Here is a 19225-nt window from a genome sequence, read left to right on the forward strand (position 1 = left end):
GTATTTCCACACCAAAGCAGGTCATCTCATTAGAAAATTAGAATTACAATGAAAAAGACAAACACATTCATCACAAAGCAAACAGTTATTCCAATATTTTTAAAAAGCTTGTGAGCTCTTACTATTAAGCGGTTTGACACACACAGCACACAAATACATAAATTGAGTTTCTCAGTAAGGCTTGTTTCCACACATAACAGACGTGTTTTAATTCTAGCGTTCTATGTCTTAGAAACATAACAAAACCCTTAAACTGAATTCAGTACAGCAAAAAAATATCTCCCACAATACGTTATCTGTTTATCGTCCATCTTTGTCGAGAAACGTTATGTTTTTGGTGCTTAATCTGTCTGACATGAGTTGGAGGAAGGTCACTGCTCCTCACAAATCAAGTGACTTCCAAAAATAAAAAATAAAAGTTATCATAAAGAGTGGGAGGTGTGGTGTAATGTTTCAGCATTTAAAGGAAACTGATTCCTCTCAGGATACTCAGATTCAATCTTCACCAGGCAAAATGGTACGTATCTAAGGAAGGACAACGCAGATGCAAACACTTTTACCCACTGGTTTGCAAATAAGTCAGCTTGTTTGTTTTTGCTTTCTTTTCTTTAAAAAGTCCATTCTAATGTGTTTGCCCTGTAATCAGGTCAGAATGAAGGCTCTGTTTGGCTTCCTTGGGTTGATATTGACGGCTCTGTTGAGCCGCTCCGTCCAGGTAACGACTGGACCTCTTAAAATATGAAGACCTGAACAATTTCTTACGCCCTGCCTAATAACCACTTTGTTTTTTGTTTTGTTTTTTTGCCATACAGGGAGCAGATTTTCCTGCAGGTAAAGCAGCTTTCTTTTACTAATGATGTGCATTTAGTTTATGCTATAATTATTTTTTTTGTATATTTAAAGACTCCATTTGATATCCTGTTAATTGCTTATGTTTCTTTTTTTCTCCTGGAAACGTTTGGGGGGAACAGACTGCTCAAAGATTCGGGCTCAGTCTCCACACGCATGCAGCGGGGTTTACATCATCCAGCCAACAGGAACCGAAACTCGATTCAGGGTAGCTATCAGAACGGCTAGCGGCTCTTTTTATGTCAAACTAACTTCACTTAGATTAGTTTTACTTATTTAATAGAAGACAAGAACAAAAAATGTGTTTGAACATCCCATACTTTAGTTGTTAGCAGCGGTGATAGTGACCCGGTAGAAAATTTCTGAGATTCTCAAAATTTCAGATTTTTTTTCCCCCCTTACAAATATTCTACTTTTACAGCTTAGAAATCTCCAGGGTACTTCTAGAAAATATGTGAGGTTTTTTTTTTCTATCTACCATGACCCTAATACTCCACTGTATAAAAAAAAGATAACCACTTTGGTGCTATTTTGTTCATTTCAAGAATTGAAAAATGTTTCGCACTGATGCACATACAGTGTGATGCTCCTCAGTTTTAGTAAGTTTGAACGAACATGAAGGTTTCCTACTTTACGTCTATCTAGAAAATGCATTTTTCAAAACTAATTTTAACTGTCCAGGTCTTTTTCTGGTCGGCTTGAATCGATTTGTTTTTCAACAGAAACTATTTGAGCCTTTTAGAGAAACATTAAAACATGATGACACCGTGTTGTGTTATACTCTCTCCTGGCCTTCCTTTCTCAGGTGTACTGTGAGATGCGTCAAACGGACGGCTGGATTGTGATCCAGAGGCGAAGTGGAGGAGTGGTGTCCTTTGACAGAGGATGGGCTCAGTACAGACACGGGTTTGGATCCCTGACTTGTACGTGACTCATCTTATTGTGACTTTGTGTGCCGATTATGACTTTTGAAAAAACTTTTCGAAAGCTTGACAAGCATTTTGAATGTTGGATGAAAATCAAGCAGGAGTAGCTTCTATCAAGTACTTTGTTTATTGGCAAAGTTATTGGAACTAAATTTGGATGTTTGTCTTTGTTTGCTCCTCTGATTCCTCAGACGACCATTGGCTCGGACTGGAGAAGATGCACATGCTGACTAAGGACACGACCAAAGTGTGGACTTTGAGGGTGGACCTGTGGGATCATGAAGGTGGCCACGTGTTTGCCGAGTACCGAGACTTTAGAATCGGAGACGAGGGAACGGCTTATCAACTGCATGTTGGGACGTACAGAGGAGATGCAGGTAAGAAGAGGATGAATCATTCTGTGTAGGTGATGTATTCTGTGGAGTTTTTGGAAAAACACAAAGTTTTACGAAGTATTTCAGCTCCATTTTCTTTTTTACGTCCATCTACTACATCTAGGGCAGTGTTTCTCAACCCCGGTCCTCACCGTCCCCCTGTCCTGCATGTTTTAGGTATTTCCCTTCTGCCACACACCTGAATTGGGTGATTAACAGGCTTCTGCTGTACTTGATAGTCATGCAATCATTTGTATCAGCTGTTCTGGAATAGAGGCACATCTAAAACATGCGGTGAGGACCAGGGTTGAGAAACACTGATCTAGGGTCTCTGTTACTGAACACTTTCCAAAACCTCCGTTTGGAGAATTCAAGCGATCTCTTTTGACTGATGAAATGTTTTCATCTCTTCATCCAGGTGACGCTATCCGCGGTGCCTATACAGGCGTTGACCAAAACGGTGCTGGCTTCAGTACCTTCGACCGCGACAATGACAACTGCTCCCCGTGCATTCAGGGAGACATTGCTTTCAACAGGTGTACTGACAACCACGGCGGTGGCTGGTGGTACAGCAGCTGCGGCTCCGCTGCCCTGAACGGTAACTGGCACTCTTCAGACGACCCGAGTGGCTGGGCGTCAGGCCTCCACTGGCTCACCTGGAAGCCAGTGCCTTATTCGGCTAAGGTCAGCAGGATGATGATCAAGTCTGATTGGTGACCATTCCTGGCTACAGTTTACATCCATGTGTTTAATTTTGGTATTGCTTCTATTTATTTGTGTTGGAAAAAAGTATATGTTGTTTCCTTGTGGAAATGGCAAACAAATAAATGGCTTCATAAACCATTTCTTTGTTTTTTTAATGGTGTTGTAGCACACAGAAATAAAACCTATTAAACAGATAATGTTGACACAAATACCAGCATTTTAAATGATTGAAACAAACGAGAATTACTAAATGCAATACCAATAAAAAGCATAACATATCCTCTATGAAGGTTTTTTTTACATAGAAAAATCATGAAAAGTTACATGTATAAATAAGTCAGTCCACAGGGATTGTAATGTTTGACACCCTGTGGTTTCCTGCATATTTCACCTTTTCATGGTGCTGCTAAATAGCTTATGTAATTATGGTAAACAGTTGTTCATTATTGACCTTAATTTGGAAAACAACTGCTATAACCAAACCCAGGGTTGTAGTCAACCCGAGACCAAAACAAGACCAAGACCAGAGTGCATCGAGACCGATAAGACCATGACTTTTAGGATAAAAGATCAAGACCAGCGCCCCGTGTTACATGACACAATAAAATGTGAAATATGATCAAAATAGCTTCTTAAATTGATTTGAAAGATCCACATTCTCATAAAGCCACCTATATATTAAATACTTAGAGCTTAAATAAATTTAACCAATCCTTATCAATTCAAACTCTTTGTTCTGCTTTGCTTCCATCTGTGCCACAATCTGCAGAGGTCTTATGTCGCCCCTAAGATAACGCCCTGGGCGGTTGCTCATAAAGCCAATTTCAGAGACCTCCACTGTCTGCAACATTAACCATAGAATAGCAATCATGACAATGCACTAACGGTAAACACTCAACTATGAACACTGACCAAAGGAGCCACAAGCAAGAAGTAACAAAGCAAAAGGAGCTTAGCAAAAGGAGCTTACTGTGACTATTGTCACTCTGTCTCCCGCTGTATGAAACCAGGTAGCGCAGAAATGACAGGTGACGAAAATAATCAAAGGAGCAATGAGCATGTTCTCAGAGTTTGAGGTTCGTATTTGTCAATCAAGTGGTCTGAACTGTTGTTGAATTGCACATTACGAAGACTGACAAATTGATGTGGGCAGTGGTGACCTCTACAAACCCAACATCCTGGCTAATTGCTCAACATAATATTGAATTATTTACTCAAGGATAATAGGACAATGTAAACCCAAGGCAACAGATAGTTTTAACTGACACAAAACAAATACATAAAATCTGTCATTTCTAATACAAATAAATTAGAACCCTTGAATTAAGACAAAACTAATTTACGCGTAGCCTTTCAATGAAATATGAGAGCTTGGTTTGAGGCAATAATTTATTAGTATTGATGAAAATTTTCATTTTCCCATGTTATAAGTGAAACAACTATTTTTTTGAAATCAATATTAAGGAATTGTTGGCACAAAACAAGCTCCATATCTCACTAAAACGTTGCTCGGTACTCAAGTGTACTAAGATATTTGCACTAGAAACTAGACTAAAGATTATTGCAAGATGTTCTGTTTTTGCAGCAAGTTTGTCAATTTAAAAAAATTGTTGCCGGGGTTAATTGAACATTGGGTTTAAATATTCCTATCATCCACGGGTGAAGAGTTCAGTTTCTGTCCACAGTCATCGTCATATTGAGCAACTGAACAGGAGGTTGAGTTTGTTGAGGTCACTGTTGCACAAAACCAATTTGTCATTCTACCACAGCTCAGCCCAGTTGATTGACAAATACCAGACCTCAACCTCTACACCACAAGTTCTTGTTAAGGTTTCTGAAGCGTCCATGAAGCCTCAGCTGGCCTTCAGTCGTTATTATGTCTGATTGTCCTGTGTTAGGATATTGCCACCGGTAGCCAGTGCTAGCTTTTGTTCCGTGGAATACGAGAGAAACAGATGGACGGTGGCAGACAGCAACAGAGAATTGACTTTAAAATAGTGTTAGTCTGTAAATCTCTGATCAGCTTTGCAAATACATTAAAGACTTGTTATTGATGTGTCAACCTTCCAGACCTCTCAGAACTTCTAGTTCTGGTCTGCTCTATGTCCCCAGAACCAGAACTGAACACAGAGGAGCAGCATTCAGCTTCAATGCACCACAAATCTGGAACAAACTCCCAGAAAACTGCCATACCGCTGAAACACTGACACAGAGTTCCTTTGAATCAAGGCTTTTGAATCAGAATTGCTTTTGATTGATAATAACTGGCACATTGATCAATATATTTGCTTGATGTTGGCATTTGACAAAATGTCATACTCCTTGGTTACGGCATTATGTTTTCATGGTGTAAAGCATTTTGAACTACCTTGTTGCTGAAATGTGTGATACAAATAAACTTGATTTGACTTTTCGCTTGAGCTGAATTCAGCAATCTCAATACATTTGTGCCTGACTTATTGCAATATGGTACTGCGATATGTGATACAGATTGTCTGGCTTCATGGTGGAATGTTGAGTTGGGGCCTTTTGAGTCATAGTCACGCCCCGTTTATCAGTCCTGAAGGCAGAGTGTCATAATCGAGTGGGAGGCAGCCAAGCGTTTAGCCAGGGTTTAAAAGATGCTGCCTCCGTTCAGAGGTTTGAGTTTTTCACTTTGGCCTGCAAACAGGTATGTATTTGAAGACAATATTAACCTTTAATGCACCTACTTGTTGTTTTCTAATAATGTACACAGGCAAAATGAAGTTTAGTAAAATGTACAATTATATAATTAGGACAAAATGATGGGTCTGTCTGACTGCCGTAAGTTCCTACTGGTGCTTCTGCTGGGCTGTTCGGTCCAAGCCATGGTAAATATTTGGCTTTATTCTATTATATTTTGTGCAAAAAATATTTATTGTGTTTGCTGAATTGAGTTATATTGAATATCATATTTTGGAAATGGTTGTTTGTATGAGATCAAATTTGACCATCTTTTGTTCTCTTGAAAAAGATAAAAAGGCGGACTCCTGAAGGTAAGACGCCTCTGTTTATTGGTTGAAGTATAACATTTAAAAAGATTCAGTTTAATGTTATGATCATCCTGATCTTGCTTTTGGTTTTATTCTTAATGCCAAAAAAGACTGCACTCAGATTCGGATCCAGAAACAACATTCACCCAGCGGAGTTTATGAAATCCAGCCAACAGGAACCAGTACTCTGATCAAGGTACCAGATACCACTGATTACAGATCCAGTAGTCAATGAGAGCCTTAGTTCTCACTCAAAATGCCCCAAAACACTTGATGTAAAATGTATTATTTAATGTAGTAGAACATTTTTTAAGATTGACCTTTTTTTAATCCTTTTTTATCAAATAATATGAAAATGTATGCTTAGTTTCTTATTTTTAGTCAATTCAGCACCGATTTTCTCAGTGTCAGCCGATACCAAACCTCAAATATCTGTATTGGTATTGAAGGTGAAACAAATGGATTGGTTAGGTTTTAAAACAACCACAATCTATTTCTGCTTTTATGCGAAGAGAAAGGTAAAAGAAAGGAAGTCTAACACATGCTGTGCCGTTTCCTGGCCTTCCTTTCTCAGGTGTACTGTGAGATGCGTCAAACGGACGGCTGGATTGTGATCCAGAGGCGAAGTGGAGGAGTGGTGTCCTTTAACAGAGGATGGGCTCAGTACAGACACGGGTTTGGATCCCTGAAATGTGCGTGATTTGTCTCATATCTTTGTACAGTCAGTATTTTCACCCAGTGGTAAATGACACATCTCTGCATATTCGAATGCATTTTGATTTCCATAAGGATATGAGCTCCAGCTACAAGAGTCAAAAAAATTGGTTCGTTTATTGGCAAAGATACTAGGAAGAAATGCTGAGAATTTTTTTATTTGCTCCTCTGATTCCTCAGACGACCATTGGCTCGGACTGGAGAAGATGCACATGCTGACTAAGGACACGACCAAAGTGTGGACTTTGAGGGTGGACCTGTGGGATCATGAAGGTGGCCACGTGTTTGCCGAGTACCGAGACTTTAGAATCGGAGACGAGGGAACGGCTTATCGACTGCATGTTGGGACGTACAGAGGAGATGCAGGTAAGAAGAGGGTTTCTTTAACCATTCTCTGTATGTAGTTCATCAGTGACTGGTTCTGTTCAGTCATCAGCACTAGTTTCCTTGTCTGTGGCAGAAATAAGTCCGTCAAGGTGACTTTGTCCGCACAAAGTTTGTTCAAGGGTTTCGAAGACAAGGCGGCCCAAACAACCAATCAGAGCCAGGGGGAGAGTATTAGCACTGTCAATCACCCTTATGTATTCACTGCTCACAGCTCTCTGGTACACTACAGCTAATTCACCACAAAGTAGTCCACCATGAATGCTAGGGCTATTTAGCAAAGCCACAGATGGCGGCAGGATAAACAGCTTTCCTGGAACATTAAGTTGTTTCTCCGTCACTAGCACATTTAGCTGCGGGTCCACGAGGTGATTGGCTAAGATACTCTTCCTCGCTCTGATTGGTTGTTTTTGATCAGGAGTGGTCAAAACATTTCTTAGCACTGGGAGGAGGTGGAGGAGCTTGATTTTTTCCGATTATCTGTCTCATATTATACTGTTAGAACATGGTGACAGTTTTAACAAATATGTCTAAAACATATTTTTGTAAAAGTTACATACAGTAACTTTAGCATTAGTTTAAGTTTAAAAGCTACATTTAGCTAAAACATGAGGCAAGGAGGGGTCCGACTGGCTTGCATAGCCACAGATGGCGACAAAGTTTGTTTCCATCTGTGAAATTCTCAAATCAAAGGCCCTTTGGCCTTTGATTTGAGAATTTCCTCACTTTTCAACATGACACCACTTCACTGAAACTCGCTTCAGAGAACCCAAATGATGCCTTTAGGTTTATAGCGAGTGTGTGTAAAAAACTGCTTTCTGACACATAATACGGTTTAAGATCGTATTGCTCACTGATCACACAAAGTGATTGTTTTACTCCTACCCTCAAAGCTGAACACTTCATGAAATGTTTTTGTCTCTTCACCCAGGTGACGCCATCCACGGTGCCTATACAGGCGTTGACCAAAACGGTGCTGGCTTCAGTACCTTCGACCGCGACAACGACAACTGCTCCACGTGCCTTCAGGGAGACATTGCTTTCGACAGGTGTACTGACAACCACGGCGGTGGCTGGTGGTACAGCAGCTGCGGCTCCGCTGCCCTGAATGGTAACTGGCACTCTTCAGACGACCCGAAATTCTGGAGGTCAGGTCTCCACTGGCTCACCTGGAAGCCAGTGCCTTATTCGGCGAAGGTCAGCAGGATGATGATCAAGTCTGGTTGATGACCTCTGCTTTACATCCATGTTCCAAATTTTATCATCTACTGGTTTTAAAGGTTAGGAAAAGAAGATGTAATGTGTAAAATGCAAAAAAATAAATAGATTGGCAAGTGCGTTTTTGCTGTGTTGTAGCATCACCTCTGAAATTACAATGGCGTATTAGGGCCATTGTAGGTAGGAGAAGAAAACAAAACTAAATTTCTGCCAAAAAAATTTCTAGAAAAAAACAAGGACATTTTTGAGTTTGAAAATTCAAACATTTTCCAGAAAAAAACAACAAAAAAGTTTGAGATCAGTCTCAGAAATTTTCCCGGAAAAAAAGGGAAACTTCTGAGTTTCAAAAGTTGACAATTTTTCCTCTTTTTGACATAAAATGAAAATAAATTATCAAAATTTTTGTGTTTCGTCTTGTAAATTTTTAATTTTCTCAAACTTATACAAATAAACAAATAAAGAAAAGAAAACAATCTGAGATTCATCTAAAAATTTCTGAGTTTTTGGTGGGACACATGATTCCCCCCCCAATCATGTGTCTGGGGGGGAAATGCATCTCTCTTTTTCCAAATCTACAGTGGTCCTAATACGCACGTAACAAACATTTTTCTGTTTGTATACATTATGTTGTGCTATTTTAAATGATTATCACTTCAATTTTTAATTACTTTTTAAAAGCCCATCTAGGGACAAGTGCTGCAAATTAGCTGTTGCTATTGCACCATGATGCAAACATGTGACGGCTGTTTTATTCAGTTTGTCTATGTCGATGTGCGTCTGTCCAAACTTTATAATAATAATAATAAAAGATAGCACTGGCTGTCAATGTTATCCTTGTGTTGTCTAATCACAGTCATAGACCTTGATCAAAGTAGAAAATATGAGATTGCTTTAACCTTATCCAAGACAGTTGCTGGTGTCTTGTTCAGAACATTTGTATGCATCTATTATCTCTAAACTTTTGGCCCAAGAAGAAGCAAGTTTCCTCAATCTGGAGCAAAACAAATAAAAATTATTTATTTAAGTGCCAGACTTATTAGAGGTTTTTTGTTGCTTTTAGTTTTTCAAATTTAGAAGTTTACACAACCTAACATTGCTATAACTTCATTCAAAATTTAAACAACCTATAAGGTTTCCAATATATTCTGATTGCTGCTAACACTGAGTGAAACATTGTCCTTTCTACATTGGATAATAATAAGAGTTTGTTAGCATGCTGTTGCATCATATTAACTCTGCTGTCGTACTGCTCAGTCAGCAGAAAGAGCAATATTTCCTCTTGATTTCTAACGATTTAAGAAGAAGAAAAAAAACAACGTATTTTATGCCGTTAAAGTGAGATTATGAATAGGTCACTTCAGTACTACTGTATCATGAGGTAGAAATCTCTTGACTAAGATTTTGCAGATACCTGTAATATTGTGTTAAGCTGTAGACGTGTGAGATTGTAAAAACGAGAAATCATTCCAGCAGTGGAAGGCTAAAGGCTAGCCAAAATTCCCTCACCGTCTTATACTAGCACTTTGTTTAGACAGAAACTGGTTATTTCTGTGCGACACGAGTACAAATGAACTCACACTGACCTCTCCACTGTCGTAGGAGACAACAGTTCAATCATTTTCTCAGCCAACATATGCTAATATGCTAATGTTGCTTTAGCAGAGGATGCTAGCTCTATCAGAATGAAATCTGGTGGGATTATTTCCGAACAAAAACAAAACAACTGTTGCGTCAAAAAGGTTAGGTGATCCTCAGCCAGAAAAAGTTTTTGAAACGCTTCTGTAGAGGAATCACTATAGGTGCTTTTGTTTTGGTTTTAATGTATCTTATTTCAACGGAATGGTCTGTTCCGAAACAATTGTTGCAAAAAGGCGCCAACATTTTCCCCAATTCCAATCTCTATCGCCTAAAATCCATTTCTACTTTTCTCTAGGATCTTGAAACGGAAGAAAAGTCCTCAAAGTCAGCTACAGGACATACAAAAGATAAAAGAACATCAATCATATTCTTGACTATGTCAGACTCTGGATGGAGTTTGTGCGGAAGGTGATGGGCAACGATCATCTCCCAAGCATCTACCAGTTTGACATTCGTTTTTCTGAATATTTCCCTCAGCATCTTATCCCGCTGCAGCGAAAACCAGTCGCTGTTGGTCAAACTCTCATAAAGCGTCATCTCTTTTGGGTTCGCAGTCCGGATGACGACAGTGGTACCCGGAGCTCTGCTCAGAAGTCTCGCCACCGCTTTCCGAATATTCAGCAGACGCCTGACGTAGACCTCGACGGGGAAAGTGCTGAAGTGAGACCAGACACCAATAACCACAACAGTGTTGGTGCCTCCAATCACGCTGTCCAGTTCGCTGACGACGTAGTGTAGCTGGCTGACGGGCAAGTTGGCGAAACGGATGGGAGGACCGTGGCTGCGGAACGTCACCAAAATCTTGTTCACATAATCCAGCGCCATTAAAAGTCCACTTTGCTTTGGGGTTTTAAGGTCAAACTCCTTGAGATCTTAGAAAAGACACAACATGTTAGACTGCAACATGAGCCGGTTTTAACCACTGAGAAATCTTGCTGGGGAGATACCTGGTAACGAGTTGGTTAAATATTCATACCACTGCCTCACAGTGGAGTCTCCATAGATGTGAACAGCTTTGCCTTTCAGACACTGGCTGATTGCACTGGAGTTAAACTGATGTACTCTGCTGCCATCTAGTGCTTGCCAGGCGCCCTTGTAGTAATAACCAGAGGGGCGGACTTTGAAAGTCATTTCGTTTCCATCTGGAGGATTCAGAAATAAAAACAAAAAAAAAAAACATACATATTTAGCCGTCCTGTCAAGTAACAGCACTTTCACAAGCCTTATCTTGTAATTCTACTCAAAGATTGCTCTATTTAAAATCCTAGTCACATGGATTTAGTTAACAGGTAAGTTGTGAACCATTCCAATCGGTAGCCCTGACGTTAAATTGATTAAATAGGGACGTTGATCTTCTGAACTAGGAGAGAAATGGAAAGAAAGATGATTATAAAAAAAAAGAAGAAAAAAAAAAGCCCAGCCCTGGGGTTTACCTTTTGAATTTGGTAAAACATTGATGTTTTCAGGTCCTGAAGCTGGAATGGAGACTTTCATATTGACACCACTAAAAACAAAACGGCAAGTAGCAATCTTAATTACTGAATTTATCCACCAATTATCAAATTATGAAACATTTACACCACTTATGTTGCCATTAGATTTTTTTTAGCTATACATTCTAAGTACCAATACCCTGCATTTATCAAATGCAGGGCATATATATATAAATATATATAAGATTAAACTAAACAGCATTCCTAAAAGCAAGACCTTCAGATATTGAATATGCCTGCAGTAAAACTGACTAACATACATATACTGAAGTAGTAAGCGTGTCACAATAAGTGATCAATTAGTTGCATGTAAATTGAAGTGAGCTTGATCATAAAAATTCTGATTATTGATGTTTTTTGAACGCCAATTTTGTTTAAGGTCTTCAAAATATACCGTTATTCGTGCTTTCTGTTGTGTGTGGTTTTTATTTTTTTCTCATTTGTGTTTGGATGTTTATTTATGGATATTTAAAACGTCTCTCAGTTCCACTGAGGAGCGTTTTTGTACAAAAGTAAAGTTTTCGTCTTTGAAAGGGAAAACTTGTATTTTTATGCCATCATCAATATATTACTTGAAAATTGCCTCAAAACAACGGTAGGTTACTGTAAACATTTCTGGGGCAATTTATCGTCCAGCAACATTTAATATTGTGGCAGCCGGCCTGACAAGAAGTCTCTGAAATATGGTGAAAGCCATTGGGGAAGTGGAATGAGGCATTTTCACAGCTAAAAGTTGCAAAACTTTTGCTCTAATTGAGTAACCGTAAAATAATTTACGTATTACCTTTGCGCTTATGTTTAACATTTTTGGCACCTAGTTAATGAAATACCGTACCACTGAAAGAGCTTCTCCTCGGTGGACTTCAGGTTTTTTCTGAATCCTCCTTTGGCGTGGCTGATCCTGGCATCACAATCCAATTTGTGTGGCTTGAAGCAGAACCACGGTTCACCCGTCCTGAGGTCAGTGTAGTTGCAGAAGCTCTGCTGGGTTCCGGTAAGGCACAAGTTACAAGTGGTGGTTTCACTGACCGAGCCTGACCGAAACAGACTTTGAAAATAGATTCTGCCGGGCTGCTCCTCGGTCAATTTTTGCAGCACTGTGACTGCCTCGCTGGGATGAACTAGGACTACCTGTTGGGGGGGAAAAAACAGAAACTTTCACACACACATGGAAAAAAAAAGCCTTTGTCCTATAGTGATTTTAGAACTTTTAAATAAGCTTATGACGCAACAATCCTAAATAGTACAAAATTTACTAGTAACACTTCACTCTGACAGTTAACTGGTGTTTGATGAAATGAAATAACATATATATATATATATATATATTCAAGCAACATTACAAAAATATACAGTATATACCATCAAATATGGATTTGATTAACTGTGGAAATTGATTAACTCTGTCGCAGTCTCTTGGATCTAGTATTCTAAACTATCTTCTTACACCCTTCTGTATGCTTGGCAAATGAAAACTGAGCTTATGAAGTTTTAACCAAATATATTTATTTACCCTTAAAAGTTAGAAAGCCAGACTGAGGCCTTAATTACCTCAACTTGTGCTCGTCCTTCCCAGAGCAATGAAAAAAAGGCAGAGTAGGAGCCGTTGCGATGGTCCACCACATGCCCTGCCACCCCAGCGTGAAAAGTACTGTTGTGAAGCCGAGCCAGCAGAACGTCTCCTCCAGACATCTTAGGACGGCCGTGGAAGTCTCTGATTCTTATGGAAACCTGCAGCTGATCCCCAACTCGCCAGCTTCCCCCTCCGCTCCGTGGGAGAATGGTGAAGCTGCTCTGACGGGGATCACTGGTGTCATTCAGGGAAAAGTCTGACTTTAAGGACGGCGTTTCAGGCCACAAAATGACGTGTCTTAGTGAGTCAAAGACCAGAAGCTCTTCAGGTGAGAGCGAATCGAAGGAGCAGGTGCTGACCGGCTGGGCGGTCAGCTTCACAGTAGCAGTCGAACAGACTTTATTCTGGATGGGAAAAGTTTTGCAGTTAATATGTAAAACAAATGGATAGACCTTCATATTTTTGACCAGTCTAATTTAAAGTTACACCAATCACTCTCAGATGTTGCCAGTATTTCAGCCGGCATTTCAAATTTCTAACAATTATCGTTTTGGAAATGCTTAATTTAAAAGATCCAGTTGAAATCTTACACGTTAAATAAAAAAAAAATAAAAAAATTGGAGTCTTGTCCATCTCATGCAATGTTATTGTTTAAATAAATAGCAGAAAGAGTAGCATCCTAGAATCTGCAAGCCTTAATCAGCAGCATAGACATTACCTTTCATGACTGCATAATTACAAAAATCAGCAAGTGTGGCTAATCTGACAAAGGACAAAAACTCCACCTACACAAGAATATGACATCAGTTCTTGGATTTGCAAACGCTTGACAAAAAAAGAAACGCAAATGCTGTCGAATCAGCACGCCCAGCTCAACTGTCAAACATGGTGGTCTTACAACAGCATCAACCTGGCAACATTTAGTAATCCAAGCTACAATGATCTGCTCTTCATCCCACAGCATTCTAACATCACGTGAGAGACCTCAACAAGAAGAGCAAACTTCAAACCAAACTGCAAGAAAAAGTTGTTCCAATGACTCAGCTAAAGCCAAGACCTCAATAGAGCTGATATTTCAAAACCTTCATGTTCAAGAGTGTCGTGCTAAAATTCCTGCAACTTTATGATGCCTGTATCAAAGCCTTGAGATAGGCAAGAGCCATATTTCAGTCTCCTTCAGATTGCCAGAGTACATAGACATAGTAGGGACGCACCGATCAGCTTCATTTCACTTCCGATAATGTTAAAAAACTGACATGCAGACACGTCGTTGGTCTGATTCGATGAGAGCTTCAGAATAAGACCAAAGAGAAAGAGGGAAGTGACCTCATCTGGTTAACCACTTTGTAAATTCAGAAAGCTGCTTCGGTTAATGACTAAAGTTAGCCGCCAAAAAAAAAAAAAAAAAAAAAAAGCTAGGTTAGCTAGCGTTGCTTTGACTTCAGTTTGGATCAAAAGAGTGCTCACCGTTGGTTTGAATGACATCCAGTCAATGTTCACTTTATACAGCAACAACAGTAAGATGCTGCAAAGCATGAACAGGGCGACGGAGGAGTACTTCAAAGGCCTGAACGGCCTACAAATGCCCCCTTTCATTGGGGACGACATTTCCTGGTGCTGAAAAAAAAAAAAAAAAAAAAAATGAGGTTTACTCGCTGTTCAACCTTGACCTGTCATACACAACTAAATCTGCAACAAAGGTCACCTTAAAGACAATATTTAACACTCAAGGTTCAATATGTAACCAAATATCACTTCATTTTTACATAATGTGCTAGAAGCACAGCTTTGATTACATATTTACATTTCTTTGGAGAATGGTGTTGCAACCCGGTGTCTTTATCTTGACCGGAGAAAAAGGATTAAGCTCAACTCAGTTTAGTCCCTAATTTACAATCATCGGTCAGTATCAATCAATCAGTATGTCCAGTTACTCCGTCCTGGAGTTGGGATTTGTCTCAGCACATCGTAAGGATGACACGGAGAGGCCAGGATGAGGAACTCTAAGAGGTTTCACTGTAAAACTCTCATTTTTGACTCTGTGTCCGAATTTCTCTCAACTATTTCTAAACAGCAGTGGACTTCCTCTGGAACAGGCTGTTTCCTCAAACAGTTACACTCAAACTCCAATTACTAAGGCTTTCTAGGTAGCTAAGTAACATGCAACTAAGTAACAGATTAAACATGTAACAAATATTTAAAGAGCAACATGTTTAATCATTGCAAAAGTACATTTACGATTGCATTTATGAAGCTCGGTTTATGAAAAAAAGCTCAATGAATACCAGTTTTATTGGACCTAAGATTGTGTAGCCTAAATTTATAAAAACATTTTTACTTTTTACAAATTTACTTAGTTAATTTGGGTTACCTGGACGCCACGACGATCAAAATTACAAAGCTAAAACTATTTCACTCACCCACAGGATGGAGCAGCAATGCTGGTACAGGGTTTAGTTTAGGACTGAGATTACAAGCACCACAGGCAGAAATATCTTTTTTGGGGTCTGGCAGACGGAAACAACTCATCTCATCCTGTTCTAGTCCTCAGAGGCATGTGTTTCCTTCAATGTCAAGAGGGCAGAACAAAAAAAAAAAAAAAAAGAAACGAAAAGAAAAAAAAGAGTCTGAGCGAAAACACTGTACGTCATAGATGTGCCTCTTCTGCACCACAGCTGAATAGAACAATCATTTCATTTGCAAGGCTCTGGAGAACTGATCTACACAAGAAGGAGGTAAGAAAACCATTTCATTGCAGTATTTTGTATCTGTGGCACATCTAAAAACTGCAGGACAGTGGCTGTTGAGGACTGGAGTTTGACATACCTGCTGTACATGAATGAAACTGAAGTTGGTTTCCGATTGCAGTTTCTGATTCAGTTTAAAGGCTAAAAGGGAATTCCACCTAATTTTTCACTACCTTACACATATTTAAGTTAACAAAAACACTACAACACCTAGGCTCTTCAATCCTGGACTAGATTATTCTGCTCTAATAGCAGAATAATTAAAACCAACTTTGTGAAACTTTTGTCTGACTTGTGAAACTTCACTGAAGGGTGATTTCGGCCCGTTTTTGCATGTAGATCACACCAACTCTTGCTCCACTTCCTGTACTGCAATACCTAGACTCTTCAAGCCTGGGTTGAGTTATTCTCAACTAACAGCATAATATTCAAAACCAAGAGTGGGATTTGTGAAACCTTTATGGGAATTGCGATAAATGTTTCACAAATCACAAACATGGTTTTAAACATTGTAGATTATTTTACCTCCCTCTCCCGTATTAGTATTTCCCCACAAATATTTCCCCTCCACGTTCACGTTTCTTGTGTTACCCCCCTCACGTTAGCTTCACCTCCCTCCCTCCCCGCCTTTTCAATTTTCTAAAAAAATGTTTTAGAAAGACTAGACACATCTTCAGCAATACCCTCCGTGACGTTACTGTGTGGTAATTAACATGTCGGGCTTACGGCTCGTTTTAGTTGTTGTTGTAGTTTTCCCCGTCTCGTCTCGTCTCCGCTCACTTTTCTCGGACTCCGGTTTGCTGAAATGGCGCGATTTATAATCTCAGTGGAAAGGGGCGGGCCAAGGAAGACTGAGGAATTTCATTGTATAAGACCAATGTCCTTCAGTGACATCAACCAATGGGCTGTCGAGGTCGATGAAAATCATATTTGATACACCGTATATATATTTTTAAATTATGCCAGCCTAAGGCAGTCCCATATACAGTATGTGCATCAGTCTGTATTCCAGACAGGCGGCGGGTGCTAATTTCCACCCCCCCGTTTCACATACCGGTAACTGTTGCGATATGAACCATTGTTGAGCGACGTTTGTTGTGAATATCTTGATGTAGACTGACTACCGAGGTAATTAGTCCTATTATATTATACTTTCTGAAACTACACTTCAAATTTTAAATAACAGGTGAGCAAAGAAAAAGACTTAAAGTATCTTGAAGTATAAAAAGCAAAGTCAGACGGACCAATGAACTTGGTGGCGGCAGCCATTGTTGTTGTGGATAGCAGCTGGTCTCTTAATGTAAAATCTTTAAACCTCTTCTTCGGGGGGGGGGGTTCCTGACAACAGTGCCCCTAATTGACCTGCCTTGAGTTTCTGAAACCACATGATCAGCATGTTTCCATGACTGCAGCCTTGTGAAATAACAGGATCTCTCTCTTTCAAACAGTGGAGCCTGTTTTGTTTTTTCCTAAGGGAAAAAAAGGGGGGAAAAAAAAGTTAAACTGAAGCACATTTTTTCACTCAACATTGAAAATGAACAGCTGTGAGAATGTCTCAGCTCACAACCCGTGGCCAGAATAACCGCTGGCATTATAAACATAATTCATCACAAGTTTTCAATAATCACAGCTTTAAGCTAGGATTTAAAAATAGCATCCTTATGTTTGGCAATTTGACTCAGACATGTTGCACCAAGATGGATTTCAGCGAGTCAGTCTGAAAAGCTTTGCGATCACAAAACATTTCACAAACCTCTGATCCTTGCTTGCATTCAGTTGCCGAAGAGTTAAACACAAAAAAGGAAAGAAAAACGAGACCGTTGCTAACTTTGTAGACCACATATAGTGTGAACAAGCTTGAAAGTAACCGTTTATGTAATGCTTAGTTTCAAATTCATTTGAACGCACCACTGAACAAAGCTGCACAGCAAGGCTGAGATGACTCACTCACATTCTCATCGATGAGAAACGCATCACCCCAGTCCTACAGTGGCTCCCTGTGGCTCAGAGAATAGACTTTAAAATACTGTTAGTTTATAAATCACTGAACGGTTTAGCACCACAACGCATTAAAGATCTGCTGTCGTTTTATCAACCTCTCTGGCCTCCTGGTTCTCGTTCTGCTCTGCATCCCCAGAACTAAACAGCTTCTATGCACCACAAATCTGGAACCAACTTCCAGAAAACTGCAAAACAGTCGAAACACTGAGTTCCTTTCAAATCTAAACTAAAAACCCACTTGTTCAGAGTTGCTTTTGAAACATAAAAGAAAATTTTTGTAAGTGTAACAACGGCACTTAATTGTTGACTGTGTTCGACGACTTTTTTTTGAGCTGCCTTGTTGCTGAAATGTGGCTGATTTTGGTGCAACCTACAAACCGGGATCAATAACTGAACACTGATCGATTCTGTAAGAAGGGGCAGCAGAGGCTTTTTGAATTGGTGCTTGCATGCTTCGTTTTTAACATCGTCTGTGTAGTTTTCATGGTGTAGTGACCATTTGTCCCAAAACTTACATTCAAAAATCAACTCAATACTCGAAGGTGATCAAAACAAAAGTGAATCCAACTCAAATAGTCACCTGATGCACCGTGGATTCTGGTTTACGCAGCACAAAAGATCAAAAGTCAAAATGCAGTTTTTTGGTTTTATTTTGCAATTCAGGCAAAAAGGTTGCAGGCTTCCGCTTTTATTCCTGTACCTGTTCTCTGACCACAAAAAATAAATAAAATAAAATAAAAAAAATAAAAATAAAAAACCCCGATGCGACTGATAGGCTGGTAAAAAACCGTATGACCACCCACGTGCATAATAAGCTACCTAAAACCCACCTATTTATACAGTAATATACCCACATCCCAACCTGAAATTAATTAACTAATTAAGGGAATTCCTAATCAAAGAACTTATTCTAAACAGCAAATTAAACAAAATTCTAATTATAAATCAACTAGAAAATAAATAAACTAAACAATTTAAATTCTAAGATTTAACAAAAAAAAAAGGAAAATAGCTCCTACACTCCAGCCCCTAATTGTGCATTAAAAGTCACAATTACATCTATCACTAAAGGAGCTATTCTAACAACTACCTCAAACTATATTAATGCAAAGACAAATAATTCTTCTGGTTCTTCATTTTCTTAATGATGTACCTGCAATAAAAGAAAGAAGAGAATAGAAGGGATAGAAATGTCTTTAGTCTGCYGATGCCTCCAGAAGCAGACAGAGCTTCGTCACTGGCCTCTCCAACACACTGGTTTTGGTCTGAAGTTGCGCTGAACGAACCAGGCCTTGTGCATCAGCTTTGACTGCCAGGACTCTCCCCATCTGCCAACATCCTCTGGGTGCTGCAGCATCTGCGATCAGGACAATGTCTCCAAGAGAGACATTTCTTCTCCGTCTCATCCATTTTTGTCTTTCTTGCATTAAAGGCAGATACTCAGAGATCCATCTTTTCCAAAAGAGCTCAGCCATATACTGTGCTTGTTTCCATCTGCGTCTGAGGTACAGATCTTGTTTTTGAAACAGTCCCGGTGGCATAACAGGTTTGCTCTTTAACATCAAGATGTGATTTGGTGTGAGGGCTTC

General features: G+C 39.5%; 3 protein-coding genes across 9 annotated transcripts in view; 2 read left to right on the plus strand and 1 right to left on the minus strand.

The window, feature by feature from the left end:
• The first annotated feature begins 299 nt into the window (after positions 1 to 299).
• LOC103459603 (fibrinogen-like protein 1) lies at positions 300 to 3137 on the plus strand. The gene is made up of 7 exons (XM_008401313.2): positions 300 to 517; positions 647 to 715; positions 813 to 831; positions 972 to 1057; positions 1655 to 1772; positions 1967 to 2152; positions 2568 to 3137. Exons 1-7 carry the CDS (start codon positions 449 to 451, stop codon positions 2864 to 2866), a joined length of 846 nt encoding a protein of 281 aa, XP_008399535.1. The 5' UTR covers positions 300 to 448; the 3' UTR covers positions 2867 to 3137.
• A 1838-nt stretch (positions 3138 to 4975) lies between these two features.
• Positions 4976 to 8303, plus strand: LOC103459602 (fibrinogen-like protein 1). Its single transcript, XM_008401312.2, has 7 exons — positions 4976 to 5525; positions 5632 to 5706; positions 5850 to 5871; positions 5979 to 6064; positions 6443 to 6560; positions 6763 to 6948; positions 7898 to 8303. The coding sequence occupies exons 2-7, from the start codon at positions 5638 to 5640 to the stop codon at positions 8191 to 8193; spliced, it is 777 nt and encodes a 258-aa protein (XP_008399534.1). The 5' UTR covers positions 4976 to 5525; positions 5632 to 5637; the 3' UTR covers positions 8194 to 8303.
• A 1612-nt stretch (positions 8304 to 9915) lies between these two features.
• The window catches only part of LOC103459600 (NXPE family member 3-like), a 16390-nt gene continuing 7080 nt past the window's right edge, over positions 9916 to 19225 (minus strand). For 2 of the 7 annotated variants that reach the window (XM_008401309.2, XM_008401310.2), the window contains exons 2-7: positions 14356 to 14505; positions 12867 to 13292; positions 12151 to 12446; positions 11256 to 11326; positions 10770 to 10964; positions 9916 to 10694 (exon numbers count right to left, since the gene is read on the minus strand). In XM_008401309.2, coding sequence (XP_008399531.1) covers positions 10114 to 10694; positions 10770 to 10964; positions 11256 to 11326; positions 12151 to 12446; positions 12867 to 13292; positions 14356 to 14496 — 1710 coding nt within the window. In that variant the 5' untranslated portion in view covers positions 14497 to 14505 and the 3' untranslated portion in view covers positions 9916 to 10113. Of the gene's footprint in view, positions 10695 to 10769; positions 10965 to 11255; positions 11327 to 12150; positions 12447 to 12866; positions 13293 to 14355; positions 14506 to 15308; positions 15453 to 16361; positions 16666 to 16879; positions 17105 to 17388; positions 17592 to 19225 lie in introns of those variants that run through there. The other 5 variants (XM_017302702.1, XM_008401305.2, XM_008401306.2 and 2 more) reach the window with 5 other exon arrangements.

Source organism: Poecilia reticulata, linkage group LG23 (genome assembly GCF_000633615.1).
Source record: "Poecilia reticulata strain Guanapo linkage group LG23, Guppy_female_1.0+MT, whole genome shotgun sequence".
NCBI lineage: Eukaryota > Metazoa > Chordata > Actinopteri > Cyprinodontiformes > Poeciliidae > Poecilia > Poecilia reticulata.

Bases quoted from the DNA above. Each gene is read 5' to 3' on its own strand.
- LOC103459603 (XM_008401313.2), top strand. From the start codon at position 449: ATGTTTCAGCATTTAAAGGAAACTGATTCCTCTCAGGATACTCAGATT. The intron at 1,773-1,966 runs GTACGTGACTCA...CTGATTCCTCAG, and splicing joins CGGGTTTGGATCCCTGACTT to ACGACCATTGGCTCGGACTG. The intron at 2,153-2,567 runs GTAAGAAGAGGA...CTCTTCATCCAG, and splicing joins GACGTACAGAGGAGATGCAG to GTGACGCTATCCGCGGTGCC.
- LOC103459602 (XM_008401312.2), top strand. From the start codon at position 5,638: ATGATGGGTCTGTCTGACTGCCGTAAGTTCCTACTGGTGCTTCTGCTG. The intron at 5,707-5,849 runs GTAAATATTTGG...CTCTTGAAAAAG, and splicing joins GCTGTTCGGTCCAAGCCATG to ATAAAAAGGCGGACTCCTGA. The intron at 6,561-6,762 runs GTGCGTGATTTG...CTGATTCCTCAG, and splicing joins CGGGTTTGGATCCCTGAAAT to ACGACCATTGGCTCGGACTG.